General features: G+C 36.6%; 4 protein-coding genes across 5 annotated transcripts in view; 1 reads left to right on the top strand and 3 right to left on the bottom strand.

Moving 5' to 3' along the window:
* The window catches only part of LOC120634837 (E3 ubiquitin-protein ligase CBL-B-B), a 111,641-nt gene extending 98,164 nt beyond the window's left edge, over positions 1-13,477 (bottom strand). For both annotated transcript variants that reach the window (XM_039905664.1, XM_039905665.1), the window contains exon 1: positions 12,755-13,477. In XM_039905664.1, coding sequence (XP_039761598.1) covers positions 12,755-13,296 — 542 coding nt within the window. In that variant the 5' untranslated portion in view covers positions 13,297-13,477. The remainder of the gene's footprint in view (positions 1-12,754) is intronic.
* LOC120634838 (protein ALP1-like) lies at positions 3,716-5,946 on the top strand. The gene is made up of 2 exons (XM_039905667.1): positions 3,716-4,158; positions 4,958-5,946. The coding sequence occupies exons 1-2, from the start codon at positions 3,860-3,862 to the stop codon at positions 5,841-5,843; spliced, it is 1,185 nt and encodes a 394-aa protein (XP_039761601.1). The 5' UTR covers positions 3,716-3,859; the 3' UTR covers positions 5,844-5,946.
* LOC120634839 lies at positions 4,173-6,196 on the bottom strand. Its single transcript, XM_039905668.1, has 2 exons — positions 6,002-6,196; positions 4,173-4,897 (listed from the first exon to the last, which is right to left on the bottom strand). The coding sequence occupies exons 1-2, from the start codon at positions 6,180-6,182 to the stop codon at positions 4,191-4,193; spliced, it is 888 nt and encodes a 295-aa protein (XP_039761602.1). The 5' UTR covers positions 6,183-6,196; the 3' UTR covers positions 4,173-4,190.
* A 579-nt stretch (positions 13,478-14,056) lies between the features above and the next one.
* Positions 14,057-20,077, bottom strand: LOC120634836. The gene is made up of 4 exons (XM_039905663.1): positions 19,918-20,077; positions 18,668-19,436; positions 16,644-16,770; positions 14,057-14,204 (listed from the first exon to the last, which is right to left on the bottom strand). The coding sequence occupies exons 2-4, from the start codon at positions 19,434-19,436 to the stop codon at positions 14,108-14,110; spliced, it is 993 nt and encodes a 330-aa protein (XP_039761597.1). The 5' UTR covers positions 19,918-20,077; the 3' UTR covers positions 14,057-14,107.
* Between the last annotated feature and the right edge of the window lie 321 nt (positions 20,078-20,398).

Genomic DNA, 20,398 nt, shown 5'->3' with positions numbered 1-20,398 from the left:
AGTGTTGTAGCATTAGCGAGATCCCATTTAACGAATCATAGCAAACTAATATAAGTTATTGAATTATGGAAATGTGAGTCATTGTTGGATCGGAAATACGCGATTGGTCACGTGATTTCGAGTGTTTCCGCTATCATTATGGTTTATTACGTCCCACTACTGCAACGAACAATTCATTGGCAGTTAACTGCATTACAAAAATGAGGGGTCCGGCGTACGTATGCATTGATTTACAGCCAAATATCAAATTAATAATACAATCCAGTTTGACGGCCGATTGGCGCAGTTTTCAGCGGCCCTGCTTTCTGAGTCCAAGGCCGTGGGTTCGATTCCCACTGCTGGAAAATGTTTGTGTGATGAACATGAATGTTTTTCAGTGTCTGGGTGGGGTTATATATATATATATTCATATTCTAAGTATTTATGTATATTATTAATAAAAATATTAATCAGTCGTCTTAGTACCCATAACACAATTGTTGTTGCCATTTAAGTAAGGTAGATATCTATTACTTTTATAAGGTTTCTAGAATACTATTTTGATGTATTACAGATGAATAGAAACTTGCATCTATATATTTTATTTATTTAATAGGCACCTCATACAACTTACTATTGTTTCTTATTCTTAATTATTTACATTAAATTTTAGTCCTAATTAAGACTCTACATAGGTTGAGGAGAGGTTTTTTTTTAAATAAGTGTGTGTGATATGTTAAACCAAAGTTACAGTGTTATACAGTTATAAAAATATTTATCAGTCATCTTAGTACAATCATAACACAAGCTACGCTTACTTTGGGGGTAGATGGCGATGTGTGTATTGTCGTAGTATATTTTATTTTAATAATAATATTTTATTTTAATATAGAGAATTTAGGACCGAAGAATTGTCCAACGCATTTATTTAAATGAGATAACTACTATAATACTAGCAGGTATCTTTGCATCGTCTGAGTCTCATACGAGACTGAAGCGTATCGGAAATGTACCCCCATTTATGTGGAAATATCCACCGTCACATATCAAGTTAAAGACATTGTTTTAATTATTTACCTACCCATTCGACCATCCTGAGATATTTTATTGCTACTGACGCCCTTATGTTGAAAAAGCATTACAGTTTCGCACCGGGGATCGAACTCGGTCCCCCCCAGAGGAAGGTCAAAGTCCTAACCACTATCACCATAAACTAACATTTTATATACACTGACTAAGAAATAATACTCAATACCACATCAGTTCTCTATTATACAATACCACTTGATAGAAAGCGATAATATAAAAGCATGATAGACACAATAAGAACACGGATAAATGAATAGATAAAACTGATCGTGACGTCATTAGAAATTATGACATAAAATGACGGATGCTCGCCGGATACGGATTAAGATATATTAGTGACAGTAAAAGTGACTGATAAATGAGAGATAAGTAAAAAGAAAATAAGTCTATACATTTACAACGTTTAAATGAAAACCGAAACTGTCTCTGAGACTTATCTGTGAAACAGAAAACTTAATAGTTTTTGAGTAAACCTCGGTTATAGTTTTTACTGAAAGAAATCAGAAGCAGCCCTAACATAATATTCAAAGATGTTAAAATAATGTCAGTTTTTAGCCAATACATATTTGAAAATTCAATGTATGTTCACAAAAACATGTCTTAATTTAGGAAAAAATGTGAGTGCAATAATTTGAACATTAGAAGCAAAAATAAACTTGCAGTGCAATATACTAGACTACATAAAACAAGTAATTCATTTAAAAGAATTGTGGGATTGAGTATACGTATTTAAAATATGATTCCTAAGATAATTTTGGACCTACTCGTACCAATACATAAGTTTAAAGAATGTGTTAAAACACATTTATTACAGCGAGGTATTTTATACAATTAATGAATTTCTTGACAAGGTTGCTTGGAAGCATCCGGCTCCGTTTTCATCTCTTACAAGATAGAAAAATGAATTTTAAAATGTAAAATGTAAATTGTTGAAATTGGAAAAGAGCAACTGCTGAGTTACTTGCCGGCTGCTTCTCGGTAGAATCCGCCTTCCGAACCGGTGGTAGAGTCACTACACACAGGACAGACTTGACGTTTCAAAAGTGCTTATATTAGGACTTAAAATAAATGAATTTTGAATTTAATAAACTACCACTATGAACTATATTTAAGAAATGTAAAATATCACTTGCTTTAACGAAGGTGGTGAAGGAAAATATCGTGAGGAAACCTGCATGCCTGAGATTTTTTTCAAAATCAAAGCTACGGCCTTGTGGGAGGAGACCCGTGCTCTGGAATGGGCCGGTAATGGGTTGTTTTTATGATGATGATGAATGTGGTATCAATGAGCACTATCTAATAACAATCTTCTTCTGCTTGCAGCTCTGGTTATCTTGGTCCCTGGTTTCAATTCAACCGGTTACGATCTATTGTGACGCTGCTGCCTAGATCTCCCAGCAGTGGTTGCTGCCAGGAACATCAAAAGTTAATTTGCTAAAAGAAATTTAGCAATTGCTGGTTGCGTTATATGTTCAAAAGGTTGCCACGTTTATGCATCAACGCGGTGCAAGAACGGATTGTCTACATAGATCTGTGTCCTGCAGCTTCCAGTTGAACACGTGGCTGTTCAATCCGCAGTGCCCCGAAAAAGTTCGCAGTATTTATTGAGTCCTAATGCCTCAGATGCGTCCCTTCTGTTGAATGGTTTTATTACTACTCTAACTATTTCTACATCTAGTTACTGAGAAACAGTATTTTCACTAGATCGCGCTCATTCGATACCGTGTATATCGTAACTTTTATGCAATGGATAAGTAAATTGTCTCTTTTGTATCGTATCCTGTTTCTTCCTCAGACTTCGCCATATTCAATAACAGGCTACGTTCCTGCCCCGACAGCAAACTACAGGTTCCGTACAGTTGAACGAAATAGTATAGTGATTCTTTTACAGTTATTTGTGTCAGACTCTCGAATTCCCTACCTGATGACATAAGTCAGGCGAAATCCTTGCCTCTTTTTAAAAGTCGTTTGAAAAACTATTTTTTATGTTTGTAGCGTTATAGTATGTAGTTTATTATTATTATATGTATGAACAATATCTTATATCTTAAAACGAGCAACTCTTGTATATACATATAATTGGAAACTCGAAATCGGCTCCAACGGTTTTCGTGAAATTAAGTACACAGGGGGTTTCGGGAGCGATAAATCGATCTAGCTAGGATTCTGTGTATGTATGCGTAATGCCTGCTGCCTAATGCATCGTCAAACAAATTTGCATTGTAGTATACATTCTGGAGACGATCATAGGCAGTGGCGTGCATAGAGGGTATGCACAGTGTACGCAGTTGATATAAAATGAAGGAAATCTCTAATACGAGTTATAAACATTTAAGGGTCGGCTTAATAACTCTTACAATGCCTATCCTTAAGTTTTTTTATAACTCGTACGGGAGATTTTCTTCATTTTAAGACATGCATACCCTGTGCATACCCTCTATGCACGTCACTGCTCATAGGATACACTTTTTCCCGGAAAAATAAAGGGTTCCCGCGGGATTTTAAGACAACACAAATGCGGGCAATGTCGGTGTCAACAGCTAGTATAACCATATATTGATTCACACAACAGTTTTAATGTCACATTCCCACATTACTAGCTTCCTGAATATAAAACCCCCCTGTCGATACTCTAAGGGCCGCCGTACACGGACTGCTCGAGCAGTTAGCGGCTGAGTGAAATACACGGACCGCTCGAGCGGTCGGCGTCGACTGCTTGAGCTGTCGGTTGTTGACTGCTCGAGCTACGACTCAACTGCTCGAGCAGTTGATTTTCTACCACAGTCGAGTCATGGATTCTGACGAGGAAGCACTGCTTTTGCTGCTCCTGCTCAGGCGGAGACGACGGCGGCGACGTCAAAAGAGAAAATTTTGGGTTCATCCAATTTTGCAATTAAGAGAACAACGTGGACAATTCCATCATTTGTTTATGGAACTTAGAAGTGATGAAGAAAAATTTTTCAACTATTTTAGAATGTCAAAGTCTTCGTTTGATGAATTGTATAATATACTAAAGTCTCACATTAAACGGGAAGACACAATTATGAGGAGAAGTATCGAACCTGAAGAAAGACTAGCAGTAACATTGAGGTAAGAAAAATATATAGTAATTATTAAAATTTTTATTCATTAAAAATATTGGAAATTACATCATCGGACATTACAGAACATGATGAAAGGTCTTCAAATTGAGAATTTTGGTCATCAGCCATTGATGTAGAGGGGCCGGTTGCTGATCTAGAGGGACCAGGCACTGATGTAGAGGTAGAGGGGCCAGTATTATAACCCCATGGTCCACGATAATCATTAAACGATGAATATCCCCTGTCACCATAACTCGAAGGATATGTGTGATTTGTCATCCCTTTAAAGTATTTCACTACGTTAAGTATTTCGGTCTTAGCATCTAATTTATAATGCTCATTAATTTTTTTGAATTCGCCAACTAATGATAGTAAAAACAATTTATCTTCATCTTCATTATCAATGCGCGAATTCTGCGTTTTTTCATCTAAACGTTTGGATAATTTTTCAATTAAGACGTTCTCATCTGTGATTTTAGTAGTTAATTTTCTTTTGTTTCTTTCTCTGGGTATTTTATTTTGACCATTTTCGGTTTCTCCGGACGTAATTTCAGTGTGCTCACTCTCTTGTAAACTATTTGTTTTGTCGGGTCTATCTTCTATTATTGCCTTTAAAAAAGACATCTGCTGATAATATGCATATGGCCGAATGTTGAGGGCTGCTGAACCACTCTTTGGTTTAATTTTTTTAGCATATCTGGTGTATCCATCTCTTAATGTTTTCCATTTTTTCTGTATTAACATGGCTGTAACAACAAAAAAATATAAGTTAGTATAATTGATTGATTTATAAATATGTTTTACAGGTATTTGGCAACTGGATGTACATTTATGGATTTGCAATATAGTTTTAGAATAGCATCAACAACAATAGGTAAGATAGTGAGGGATGTTTGCAGAAATATATGGATACATATGAAGGATATGTGTATGGAACAACTAACTAAAGATAAATGGAAAGACATAATAAATGGTTTCAAAAAAAATGCTCAGTTTCCGAACTGCCTCGGTGCCGTTGATGGCAAACATATTAGAATAATACAACCCGCGCAAAGTGGATCGTCATATTATAACTATAAAAATTATTTTTCGATAATACTTCTAGCAGTATGTGATAGTAATCATATGTTCACTTTCGTGGATATAGGCTCATATGGAAGGCACGCTGACTCGACTATTTTCGAAGAGAGTTGTCTATATAAAATGTTACAAGAAAAAAAGTTAAATATACCTCCACCTTCTGCAATATCACAAAATGGACCGTTATTACCGAATGTGTTTATTGGGGATGAAGCGTTTAGCTTGCAGGAAAATTTAATGCGTCCATATGGTGGCAAGAATTTACCAGAGAAAAAAAAAATTTTTAACTATCGGTTATCACGTGCGAGGCGATATATTGAATGCACGTTTGGCATATTAGCTAATAAATGGCGGATCTTTCATAGACCACTCAACGTCAACGTTGATTTCGCAGTGGATATAGTAAAATCATCGTGTGTTCTTCACAACTACGTAAAACAACGAGATGGAAATAAATTTGAGGATACGTTTGAGGGTCTTCCTTATTCTATAATACATTCAACCCAGCAAGTTCGTCCAGGTGGACCTATGTTAACAACAATCCGTGAAGAATTTGCTAATTACTTTGTGAGCGAAGAAGGCAAACTAGATTGGCAATGGAATATGATATAAATCAAAAGGGCGCCGTCCGTATAACATAGCCTCTGTATTCTTTTAAATATTAAAAATATAATAAGAAGCAAAACAACTATTATATTGTTACCAGTCTGTTTTTTAATAATAAATAAAATAATAAATGTGTGTGTTAAATGACTGACTTTTTTACTTACCGATTTGATTTTTTTCTTCAACTGGTTTTTCATCAAAGTTCTCAATTACTTGGGCACAAATAATTGCCCATGCATTGTTCTTCTTTATTTTGTCGCTGTGTTCCTTAAGTTTATAGTTCCAAATAAGTTCTTGCGTTTTAATTGCGCTAATAAGGGCATCACTATCGCACACGCCCTCCATGTTCAAAAAACAGCCGGCAAATGAGAAAACAGACGCCGCGAGGCCGCAAAGGGCGGGGGGGAGAGGGAAGTCGGAGAGCTGTCGACTGCTCTAGCGCAGTCAACGGCTCGAGCAGTCGGTGTATGCCTCGCAACCGCTCGCGAGCGGTCGACGGCACGATGGAATTTCATCATGCAGTTGACGGCTTGAAGCGGTCGCGACTGCTCGAGCAGTCGTGTGTACGGCAGCGAATGAATGACTATAGTTCACTGCGCGGTCGCGGCTTTAAGCAGTCGGTCTCAACTGCTTGAAGCAGTCCGTGTACGGCGGCCCTAAAACAATAGTTAATACTTACCGCAAGAAATCAATTGCTAATGAGCGAATGAAAACAATGCTTCATTAAATTTGTTATTGAATAGATATTTTTTTATAGTGTTCAAGTAAGTATAGGTATATTGTGAACGTGTAGGAAAACCATGGAAAATGGCAACCATTCAAATAATGTATTTAGTTCCCTGACACAAAGCCTTTCTCCTTCGTAAGCGGTGATAGCCTAGCTGTAAGGGTTCTCTCTCTTTCGGGGTGCAGAGTTCGAGTCCCAGCGCGCCTGTAACTTTTGTAAGTTATGTGCGTTCTAAATAATAAAAATATAACTTGCATCAACGGTAAAGGAAAACGTCGTGAGGAAACCTGCATGCCTGAGAGTTCTCCATAACGTTCTCAAAGACGCGTGGAGTCCACCAATCCGCACTGGGCCAGCGTGGTGGACTACGGCATCAACTCTTCTAATTGCGGTTGGAGACATATTGATACTATGAACCTTTTTCCATAATTGGTTGATTGGATGAGATTTCTTACAGAAGTAAGTTTTTTTTTTCTATTCCGAGTTATCCCTAGACTGCAATCTCACCCTGGTGGTTATCGGCATCATGTCTTACCACCATGTAAGATTGCCATTAACGGCTGACCTGTGGTTGGGATGATAAAAGGGATGCAGTCTAAGATAGTAGCGTACTAACCTGTATGGCAGTTGCAAACCCAAACCTACCCCTAATCGATTACTATTTTTTTTTTTTTATGTTTATAGACGAGCGCTTGACTATTGGATTACTTAAAGCAGGCGTTACTTTGCGGAAATCCACAATATATTATGATAACAGTCATTGAGAGATAAATTTAAAGATTTTAAAATAATGACAGTGTATAGTCAGTACATATTTAAAAATTTAATGTACGTTCATAAAAACATTTCTAAATTTAAGAAAAAATGTGACTTCAATAATCTAAACATTAGAAGTAAGAATAAACTTACAGTGCAATATACTAGGTTACATAAAATTCATAATTCGTTTAAAGGAAATTGCATACAATTCTACAATAAACTACCCATTGACATCTTGGAGATGTCTCTTAAAAAGTTCAAAGTTTGTATTAAACGTCACCTTATAGAGAAGTCCTATTATAGTATAAAGGACTACGTAATTATTGCTATTAAATATTTGCGTAAATATTTGCTAATTACGTCGTGAATTATTGCTCTAACCAGGTTGCTCTTCTAAAAATTTTAAATGACATTGTCAGATGGTTATAACAAAAAAAATCACCCTTGTTGTGGGCTTCTTGTTAGACCAGGACGCGTTTGGAACCCTCGTAGCTTTAGTTTTAAGTTTACGAATGTGGTTATCGCCATCATCTCACTACCGTGTAATTCTTATGTACGCATCAAAAGTGCCACCTATGGGCCTACTTGAATAAAGATATTTTTGACTTTGACTTTGACTTTGAAAATTAAGCTTAATTTGCTATACTCCGCGAACAGCAGCTTGATTGCAATCACACCTGATGGTAAGCGATGATGCAGCCTAAGGTGGAGCGCGCTAGCTTAGAAGATGCCTATTCACTCTTGATTTGAAGGTACTCTACATATTGTAGGAACTGGGGTTACTAGTCGGAGGGTTGGTAAAGTATCGCTCAATACGTCGGAGGGCACGTCTTTATTGCTAGGTTGGTCGCTAGCCACGACAGAAGACTCCGTGACCGTGTAACAGAGTATTGTTCAGTTGGAGTTGAGTCTATAAATGAGCCAAGGCCTTTAATCTCCTTTTACTTCCTGTAGCTCTAGTACAAGATGAGCTAGTCGTTCTCGAGTATGGAAATACACATCGGAGTAAAATTGATCTTATTTTGAACTAGCTGCTGCCCGCGTGCTTCGTCGCGTTTATAACGGTTATTTTCAAATCTCGTGGGAACCTTGTATTACCCTGGGATAAAAAAGAAATAAATATACTAAGACTAATTACGACAAATATACTATGAATTTAATACACATAAATACTTATAATACACAGATACTGAGAAACATTCATATATATTTTTATATTCACAAATATTTTTCCAGTTGTGGGAATCGAACCCACAGCCTTGGATGCAGAAAGCAGGGTCGCTGCCCACTGCGCCAACCTTGGCTGTAAATAATGATAATATGTAAGAAGCTTATGTCACCCTTCGTCATTTTAAATAACTGTATGACAAACAAAAGTTGGTTGATTGGTTGCTCAGTTAGTGCGCAAAGGAAGTACAAACAAACACACTTTCGCATTTATAATATTAGTAAGGATTAAAGCTCAAATTTGCTCACAATTCTTTAGCTTGGGCTTTTGACAGAACGTTTGCAAAACAAAATCAGAATTACAGGATTTGCGACTCTAAAACGAGCGACATTAGGTCAATGTTACTTTGAGGATACAGAGTTTAAATGCTCGGAAACGACTCCTCGATTGCGAGCGACATGTAAGGCAACTTTTATAAATCATCCATATGCCGTTATCGTTTTCATTGATAGGTTTCACCTATTCATTCATAACTGATACACTTGAACATTTTTTACAATCTTATCGTATATTTACCTTGTTCAATGCCCTGATAAGATTTTACTCTTTCCTGTGATAACGTCCCATTAGCTTGTATACCTACGTCAAAGGCATTATCAGATATATTACCCATGGAGTTTCATTAAGTTACCGGAGTTTATTTTCTACAGTAATAATTGACGGACTGAGCAGTTAGCCAATCTGAGATTTTTTTTTTTTTTGTTTTTTACATTATATCTATCTGCCATCGGCTTTTCCAGCCATAATCAGATTGAATGTTTATTATTATTATTATTTATAGAGGGGACGCCTGCCAGTGCCAGACGGGTGATCAGTCCTCTGTAAGGACTATTCCACCCTATTCCCCATGTTGGGACACAGGTTTACTGGTGTCCCGGCAGCATCCCCCCCTGAAGCCTACCAGTCTCTTTTGTGAACCTCAGGATATCCCCTATAGAGAGGTTTGCTAGGTCTTCTACACTAAAACTGTCCTTACCTTGTAGTTCCCATCTTACCATCGCGTACATGGGGCACTCAGCTATGAAATGAAAACTGGTTTCCATCTCGCCACACTCTGGGCAGGATGGATCTTCTGCAATTCTCATTACCGTTAGGTGTCTATTTAACAGGCAATGTCCTGTGGTTATGCCTGTTACCAGTGCTATATTGGTTCTGCTCCGTGACATTAGTTGTTTTGTCTTCTTCTTGTCGAATGACTTCAGAAACAATTTCGATTGCCTATATTGCGTTGAATTGTTCCATCTTGCATTCGATTCTCTTTCCGTGATGCCTTCTATCACTCTTTTTGTGATGTTGTATGGAATGGGTAAACAAGGCTCAGGCCCGTAAAATTGGATGCTTGCGCCCATTCTTGCTAGCTCATCTGCTTTTTCATTGCCCCGATTTCCTTTATGGCCAGGAACCCAGGCAATCGACACATTTGTTAACTCAGCTAGTGAATTTAATGTGATTGAATGTTTACATGCTGTTTGATTTTGAGGGGTATTCCAGTGAATATCCTCCCCTATAGAGTTAATTATGGTCTCTTGAGAATACGTAGAAAACCATTGGCTATGGACAGAGTAACACAGACAGACAGAGTTTCCAATCAACATGAGATATATAGGTGTTAAGACTCGAGCACCTGTAGTTACACCAGCAACCACACTCTTTAGACAGGAATATAACATTGCAACAAAACTGTTTAAAACTGCAGAAATAAGCATGGCAATAGTACTTTCCCAGACAAGCTCTGTCCCATAAAACTTTGCTACAAATTGGTATGGAATGATGCTATGGAACCTCTCTGCCTTCTGACATACGTGGAAGTAATTCCTATAATCCTATATTAAAGAGTCATCTCAAGTACTACTACCTCTCTTTGTGTGATGGCAAATAAAGTTGTTGCTTTATTATTGTTTGTAAATTATGTATTAAAATCTACTTTTATATATTACTACTAGTAACTAGCTGTACCCTGCCATGCTTCGCTGTGGCACATTGTGATTGAATGGTTGAGAAAAATAGATAAAAACAATCCTTGATGCATATTATATATCATGCTAAAACTTTAGACCAATTGTCGCAGAACTTTTTGAGTTTTTGAAGCGTACACAAACCAACATAACATTTTTATATATTTATAATAATAATAATAAAGTTTTTATTTAAAGGCATATAAACCTTTTTTAAAAAAAAATTTGATGTATGTTATATATTTATATTTTGTTTATTTTATATTTATATATTATGTTTATTTATTTAAATTATCTATGTATTTGTACACAATATACATTTTTGGGATTTATGTATAACCTATATTAAAACACTCTTGGCACTATCCTGTTTTCTTGCTGTAAGTCCTTCCTACAAAGGTTGCCTGTACGAGATTGCTTACAGCAATAAGGCCGCCTTTGCATGTCTACATTTTTACTGTATACTCCTTATGTTTCTTTTCCTGTGTGTTTAGGTAAAATAAAGTGTTTCTTCTTCTTTTTCTAACGTATAAAAATATGTCTAGACACACAGTTTGCATTAGAACTATACACTAAGTCTGCTGCAATTGTGTGTGTGAATGGGTAGCAGCATTCTCTGTGCTACTACTACCGGTGATTACGGAAAAACCCTAACCTTAGAAGAGGCCCTTAGTCCAGCATTTCCTGTTATAGGCTATATAATGTATATTATGTGAACTACATTACATAAGTAACATATTTTTTTTAAACACATGCTTGTGTGTAAATAAGCTATTCATATATAAATTACTTCTGTTAGTTAACACACAACATGATAAACTTATAAATGATTTAAAGTTAATTGAAAAATTATGCAAAATTCTTCACACAATTGATCATTCCTTAGTCACTAGTTACACCCTGTGGTTTTACCTGTTTGAGAATATAAAGTAAAACTGCACATACCTCTTATATAAGTCTTGTCCTTTCTTATTCTACCTTATTTAAGGGCATAATCTGTATAATATAATATTAATAAATAAATATACTACGACAATACATACATCACCACCTAGCCCCAAAGTAAGCGTAGCTTGTGTTATGATTGTACTAAGATGACTGATAAATATTTTTATAACTGTATAACACTGTGACTTTGGTTTAACATATCACACACACTTATTTTAAAAAAAACCTCTCCTCAACCTATGTAGAGTCTTAATTAGGACTAAAATTTAATGTAAATAATTAAGAATAAGAAACAATAGTAAGTTGTATGAGGTGCCTATTAAATAAATAAAATATATAGATGCAAGTTTCTATTCATCTGTAATACATCAAAATAGTATTCTAGAAACCTTATAAAAGTAATAGATATCTACCTTACTTAAATGGCAGTATGCAGAAACCTTTCACAATTGCTAAGCCATAGAAAAGTGTGAAGATATTGCAAAATGATTAAATTATGACGATTGTCTGCTTTTTTAACGTAGTATAACATTATCAAGTACATTGAGATGAATTGTTAACTATGTTACAAGCTGCAGGGCAGATTTTATACACTTCGAAGACGAATTTATATAAAAACATAATTATATAAATTTTTCTTTGAAGTAACATTTTTACAAATTTGACGGCCGATTGGCGCAGTTTGCAGCAAACCTGCTTTCTGAGCTCAAGGCCGTAGGTTCGATTCCCACAACTGGAATATGTTTGTGTGTGGCGGTTTGTGGAACTCCCTACAAAAGACCTATGTCCAGCAGTGGACGTCAATTGGTTGAGATGATGATGATGATGATGATGATGTGGCGGTTTGTGTTTTGTCGTAGTATATTTATATTTATTTATACAATATGCTAAGTGTTCAAATGTTCAAACTGAGTTTAGCTTGCCTGATCGCATTTAGTTTCAACCACAGGTTTCAATGGTGAAATCAGATCTTAAACTACTTTTGCATGTTCTGATAGTCAATAGACACCTTAAGCTGTCTGTATAACTATATTATTGTATCTGATGATTGACTGAACAAGCAGATGGTCACCTCATGGCCAGTGGAAACCAATCACTTATGAACGGCTGCCTTTGTTCCCAGCCCTCTTGGCCAGACCAGCATTTTGTCAAAGGCACTATTGCACTACCAAAGGTCGTCGCGTGCACTGTACATCCGCAGGAGTATTTGGCATTTTATATTTTAATGAACGAAGTTATCACAATCCCCTGAATTGAATTTGAATTTGAATTTATACAAGCTTTTGAAATGGAAACTTACCTGTTGCCAAAGTTGGTTCTCCAAAACTCAGCAGCATCACTCTTGGTGATACGAAACTGGTCACCTGCGAAAGTCCCATTAGGAAACATGGCCTTCAACTCGCTCAACATGTGACTGAAGACCAGACTAAGCTTAGTCAAGTTGCGTCTATAGTGGGAGTTCTCATCAAACATCTTCTCTTTCCCCTCTTTGAACAACTTTATAGCCTGCTTACACTTTCTAATCAAATTAATTATAAATATATTAAAATGTTCATTGTTATTCAACTCCACCATATTGTCCTCGTATTTGGAGTAGATTATGCGTAACCTCTGATATGTATCGGGCAAAATATCAAGAATAAACGGTGGACTGTTCTTCAAATTCATTTTGTGATGCTGACATAGTTTCACCACTTTGTCCATCAACTTCCAAGTCTTGTCCAGTGTCCTTTTGTCCGTCGCGAGCTTAGAGGGGTACACGGCGTCGGAAAACGCACCGTGCAATTTCGAAAATATCGAAGAAATGTTTTTCTGTTGTGACTTCTGACGGGGTGCCGCCATATTGAAGAGTCCGATGACATACAAAAGAAATTAACTTTTTAAACAGAACACTGAACTCAGGGCACTTTCATCACTTTATAATTAGGTAATCTAAAGTGTGTTTTCTCATTATCTCACAAACACACCACATTTACGATTCAATAATTAAACACCAAGCGGCAGGCGATCGCTCACTGACACAACTCCGACGCGTATGACAAATGTCAATTGACTTGACAACACATTGACAACTTGTCAAGTATGTTTGACAAGCATAAGGAAGCCATAGAGTATCGTTTCTTAACCCAATAGATATTTGCAGCTTCAGACTCTAGCTTTTTCTGAGAAGGGCTACTATCAATCAAAATTACAAAACCATATGTGAAAGTTTGTTAGAAATTTGGTTTCCAAAGTCCTTATGGTTTTTTTAAATATTTTGTTATAAAGAATAGAGTTTAAAAAAAACTGCTACAAATCGTGTAGCGACATCTAGTAATGAATAACTCAAACAGACCTAATTATTCCGTGTTGGCTTGCCAGTTGTTCTGTTCGTTTACTCTAGAGAACGTGAAGATAATATAGCAAATATTTTCGAAGATAACTTTAGTGTCTGAATATCTAGATATTGAATTATTCATTTATACTCATTGGTGTTAGTTTCATAAAACGCTATGAGATGGCGCTCTGCAAAATTGGAAATAGTTTATCTGCTTTTTACTAGATGGGGCTAAAGAAATATATAAATTTTTTGGTGAAATGTTGTCAAAATTAAACAGAATCATTTTGCTTGTGTTAGACATTTATTAGTTCGTATTTACAATAAATTAATAAGTTATTTCTTTCTATCTTCATAATCTTCGTTTGCGTCTGTAGTAGAAGTTGTGGTGTGCTTGCGTCGTCGATTGTGTCTTTTACCAACTTTGCTTGTCCTAAAATAACAGTAATTCGTGTTAGTGTAGGTAGGTACTATGATGAAAAAAAAACGTGTCGCCGTGTGTCCATCAACCTGAGGTGTAGTTGTTGAGCCTCATGTACATGTAATTACACCGGCCCCCACGCCCTTCAGACCGGAACACAGCATTGCAACAACACTGCTTAGCTGCAGAAATAACTATTGTGTTAGTACTTCCCCGGACCAGCGATGTCACAATAAACTAAATAAATAAAGAAATAAATATACAGCGACAATACACACATCGCCATCTAGTCCCAAAGTAAGCGTAGCTTGTGATATGGGTACTAATATAAGTAACTGATGAATATTTTTATGAATAATATAAATACTTATATTATACATATAAACACACAGACACTGAAAAACATTCATGTTCATCACACAAATATTGTTCAGTAGTGGGAATCGAACCCACGGCCTTGGACTCAGAAAGCAGGGTCGCTGCTCACTGCGCCAATCGGCCGTCAAAATATAATTTTTATATTATGTTTTATAATTTGTTATTTACAAGGCATACTTTGCGCCTATTGTACCGACTTACTTATCGATACTACAACACTGTTGTATTAATATACAGTAATGTTTTTGTGTAAGTGTAACAAAAAATAATGAAAATTCATTCATGAAAATTCGTGCCAAAAAGAGACGCTTAATAGGTTTCACACACAGGCGGTGTAGGGAGTCGGCGCGGCCCTGTCCATTAGTTTAATACAACCTTCCAGCCTTGTATAAAATCAACATCTTCGGCAACCCATTACGGGTTTACTACAGGGCACGGGTGAATGAGAAGGTCACGCTGGTCAAGTGTGAATTGGTAGCCTTCACACCCTGTGAGAACGTTATGGAGAACTCTAAGGCAAGCAGGTTTGCTTACGACACTTTTCTTTACCGCTAAAGCGAGTGATAGGCGAAAGTTTTTATGTATGGCAGGATGGAACGATGTTTGTTACTTTTTCATTCAAAAACAACATCACCAATTTGACTGAATTTTGGAATGGAGATAGACTGTACCCTGCATTAACACATAGGTTGCTTTTCATCCCGGGAAAATGTAGGTGCCCGCAGAATTCATGAAAAACCAAAAAACCACGCAGGATGCCGCAAATGCAGGCAAATGATAAAAGTGGGTGCAGTCTCCCTGAATGTCAGGCCGAACCTCTTACCTTACTGTAACTTAATACATGTGCATAACTTCATACACGTGCATGACGAATGCTCTGTTTCTATACCTTAGTTTGTACTAAGGTATAGGAACAGAGCATTCGTCATGCTAGCGAGCAAATATTGTTATTTGCTCGCTCGCAATCGGAGAATCGTTTTGAAGTATGGAAATACTATATTGCCAGTCGAATGGGATCCTGTATCCAGGGTGGGCTTTTAGACGAAGCGTGAGCCTATTTTACGTTATTATTTACAATTACATGATTATTATTAATTGTAAGTTTATAGTTTAATTAAATAAATATATATATACGAAAGTGTGTTTGTAAGTTTGTATTTCCTTAACGCTCTAACTAAACAACCAATCAACTTATTAACAACAAGTTATTTATAAAGACTGTCGGGATTGTAAAAACCGCGGCATTGTAAAAAACCGCGGGGTTGCAATCGATGAAGAACGCAGGCGACAGCTTGTGTAACATAGGAATTAAAAGTGGAAACACATTTAAGATGTTATTTTGTTATATAGTTTTTAATAAATAGCACCTATGTTAGTTACAGACTACAGTACATAAATCAAAAACAAGCATTAGGCTGTATTCACACTAGGCTCGTATGAGACGCACTGTCTAGCTGAAACCGCAATCCAATTTTGAGGATATATAAATAATAACAGATTAAAAAAAACTTATTTATTGCACCACCTACCTTTATACGTATGTATTTTCCTTTTACACCATTGGTTGCCTGGGAGAGATCGCTATGTAGCGATGAGGCCACCATATATACCGTATTGCTTTGATATGTTTATATCTCTTGACTTCTTTCTTTGGTGTACAATAAAAGTTTCATCCGACTACAGGGCACGGGCTTCTCCCTCAATAGGAGAGGTTAAGGCCGTAGTCCACCAATGTTCTTAAGTCGTGTTAAGGCTTGGTGGACTTAACACGACTTAAGAACATTATGGTGGATTCTCAGGCATGCAGGTTTCCTCACGAAGTTTTCCTTCACCGTTGAAGCAAGTGATATTTAAATTACTTAAAACGCATATAACTTAGTATGTGGTGCATGCTGGGATTCAAACACGGTCCCCGAAAGAGAAACCGAAGGCTTTACCACTGGGCTATCACCGTTTCAATAAAAGTGTATTCAAAGTCAATTTACTGATGATGGTTCAGAGTGAGCCGGTCGGAGACTTATGTGAACACAGCAAAAAACAACAACAAATATAAAAATAAACTATGACGTGTACGTTTCTAAATCGCCGCAAGGATCGTGTTCGTACGCGTTGAATCTGAGGATACTCCTGTTCACACCAATGAGTACGTTGTCGGCGGAATCCAAAGCGAATGTGTTGACACCGGACACGTTGAAAGAACCTGAAAAGGGAAAATAAATAATTTATCCTGTTACTGTCTCCACGCTACCAAACTATTTATTTATTTAGTACCAGAAATTTAAGAATTATCATAAGAAGGGCAGGACGTGCGCAAGGACATCTTATATATAAAGAGATTACTTCCAGAAGCCCTCGAATGTGAGTAAAATTGAAGAGTAGAGCTGTGTAAGTACTTAAAGAATTAACTGATACGAAGAGATACAATACATAGACATGCACAGACATAGTATAAATAATTTTTGACAGCCGGTTGGCCCGGTGGGCAGCGACCCTGTTTTCTGCGTCCAAGGCCGTGGGTCCAATTACCAAATCTGGGAAAATGTATGTGTGATGAACATGAATGTTTTTAAGTGTCTGGGTGTTCATCTGTATATTATAAGTATTTATGTGTATTATATTCATAAAAATATTCATCAGCTATCTTAGTACCCATAACACAAGCTGCGCTTACTCTAGGAATAGATGGCGATGTGTGTATTGTCGGAGAATATTTAAAAAAGAAATCTAAATGAAAACTAAAATGTATAAAAACAATAATATATGAAATAAGAGAAGCCAGATAGTGCTGCTTCAGCATTGAATTAAAAATATTCCAGGATGGGTTATCCACACGTAATTTTGTGTGGAAGAAAATTCCATGATCGCGCGGCAAGACTGCGAATGACATTGCGAAAAAAGTAGTGTTATTAGTGAGCACTTCCAGCGCCCTCACAGCAACACACGGACAGACAACACAGTTGGTCTATGTCTAGGTAGATTCCCGATTCAATGAGAGGCGTACGTGTTAAGCATCCAGTGCCTATAATAACACCGGCAACCACTATATTAACAAAATGAAGCTTAATTTGCTATACTCCGCAAAAAACAGGAGAATCTGTGTGGTGTAATTTATAATTTCTTCAATCCTTATACTCCACACCAAACAGATCCTCGGCAATACACCCTCTCCGCACGTTTCGCTCCGAAACCGGAGCATCATCAGGAGATGTTGACTTTACAATGAATAATTGTTAAGACTAACAATTATGTGTGGAGTATAAGGATTGAAGAAATTATAAATTACACCACACAGATTCTCCTGTTTTTCGCGGAGTATAGCAAATTAAGCTTAATTTTGTTAATATATCATGGATTTCCGCAAAGTAACGCCTGCTTCTATACAATATATACAATATACAATACCGGCAACCACGCCATTAAGACCTGAACACAGTATTGCCACTTTCCCGGAGTACTATAAAATATATTAATATTTCTATGTAACACTAACAACACTAACACTAGATAGTACTTTCCCGCACGAGCTTTGTCACAAAGAGCTCTCAAGCCGTTAAGCTAATTATTGCTTTTAAAAATATACTAATCCAGATACCTATCTGTTACCAAGGTGTTAAGATTTTCACCTTTAGATTTGATAACTTATTTATTGCTCCACCTACCTTCATACGTATGTATTTTCCTTTTACACCATTGGTTGCCTGGGAGAGATCGCTATGTAGCGATAAGGCCACCAAATATACCGTATTACTTTTATATGTTTATATCTCTGTACTTTTTTCTTTGGTGTATAATAAAAGTGTCATCGTCATTATCATACCAACCCATTAACGACCGACTACAGGGCAACTCCCACAATAAGAAAGGTTAAGGCCGTAGTCCACCACTCTGGCCCAGTGCGACTTGGTGGACTTCACACGACATTGAGAACATTATGGAGGATTCTCAGGCATGCAACCTGCATGACTGAGAATCCTCACGATGTTTTCACCTTTAGATTTGATATCTTTATGTATACCTTTACTAGTGTATCTTAACACTTAATCTTAAAATTATTGAGTATAAAGGAGTGTTGAAATAAATAAATAAATAAACTTTACCTAAACGTTTCGCACTGGCGTTTTCAGCATCGATCGTATATAGATTACTGTCTTCGTCCATTGCAAAAACTTCATCTGAGCGCGATATGAATACGCCAGTCATTCTTTCACTTGGCAATTCTTTAATTTTGATTGGTATAGTTTGCCCATATTTCAGTACATAAGACGTTTTTGTTGCTATGAAGAATATGTTATTTCTGGGATCGATTGTCAAATCGTGTCCATTTGGTATCGCGGAAAAAGTCTCTTGTTTCTGACCGTCATTCGTTATTTTTTGAACTCTATTCTGAGGCCATGTTGCTATATACATCACAGACCCATCGTTCGAAATCGTCACATACATTACGTCTTCACCCAAAGCTGTATATAGTTCTATAGCGCCATCTTCTTTGTATTTGTATACTCCATTATCAGTCGCTAGGTACACGATATCGTTTAGGTTATCAACCGTCGTCGATTGACCTAACCCGGCCACTTTTATTGTCTCGGCTTCACCACTCGGATGCAGTATTTGTAGATTCATTTTCATTTCGTTGTTTATTAAAGTATAGAAGACGTTCCCTGTCTTCCAATGAACGCTCATGTCTGCTGGGAAGCCATCGATTGCTTTTGTTTCTCCTGCTGAGTAGTAGAATTTGTTGAAGTGTAACAGGTTGGAGCAGAATTTGGCTTTATGTTGCTGCTGATTGAGTAGTTCTTGGCGTGTCATTAATGGACTTGCTAAAACGGCAACCGTTGTGGCCAATATACATAGTATTGTTTTCTCCATCTGGAAACCATTTTATCAAAATATTTGTAATGAAATAAAACAACTACTGAAATTCACGACATAAGAGGTTCATTGGGCTCACTAAGCTTGGAACATTTTCAGCCAAATTTATGTCTTTGCTGGACTCAGACGTCCATTTTATAAAATTATGTGAAATGGACGTCTACAGCGCTATGTCCATCAGAGGAAGGAATTCTATTTAATGACAAAATTGCTTGGAAGCATCCGGCTCCGCTTTCACCTCTCATAAGATAGAAGTTAAAACGATGACAAGTTCAAAAATGTAAATAGTTGATCTTGGAAATCAGCGACTGCTGAGTTTCTTGCCGGCTTGCCGGTTTTCTCGGTAGTAGAGTCAGTGTAGAGTCATAACAAACAGACAGACTTGATGTTTCAAAAATGCTTATATTAGGCCTACTTGAAATAAATTAATTTTAAATTTAGCAAACTAAAGAAAGATGATAGTAACAATTGTACTCACGGTTAAATTAAAAGCCAGATGACTTTTTTAAATCGGTCCTATAATATTATAATTTGATGGGTTAACTTTAGTTTAATTCCTATGCTTTCTAGATGATATTCACTTTCTTGTTTTTACACTTCTGGACTGCATAATAAATGTCTTACTAATGAGCAATAAAAATCAAGTGTATCACTTTTATACAAATACGTGTGAGATGACCAGTTGTATGTTAACCGGATCTGTTAAACTGAACTTTATATCTTCACTTACAGAGTACATATTGGAATACATTTAATTTAATTTTACTATCTTCGCCTTTAGTTCAGTTTGTTTTATTTGTTAACAATTGACCTGACCATGTTTATGTTTATACTTGGAACATTGATATGGAAAACAAAAGATATACTTTTAAAGAGGCCCATTCAAGATTTATTGCACGCTGATCGCTATGATCCGTCGCTCCAAAACTGCCGTCCACACATGCGGTCGATCGCTACGA

The sequence above is a fragment of the Pararge aegeria genome, chromosome 25 (assembly GCF_905163445.1).
Source record: "Pararge aegeria chromosome 25, ilParAegt1.1, whole genome shotgun sequence".
NCBI classification, from domain to species: domain Eukaryota; kingdom Metazoa; phylum Arthropoda; class Insecta; order Lepidoptera; family Nymphalidae; genus Pararge; species Pararge aegeria.
This window is presented reverse-complemented; position numbering and strand designations above follow the sequence as displayed.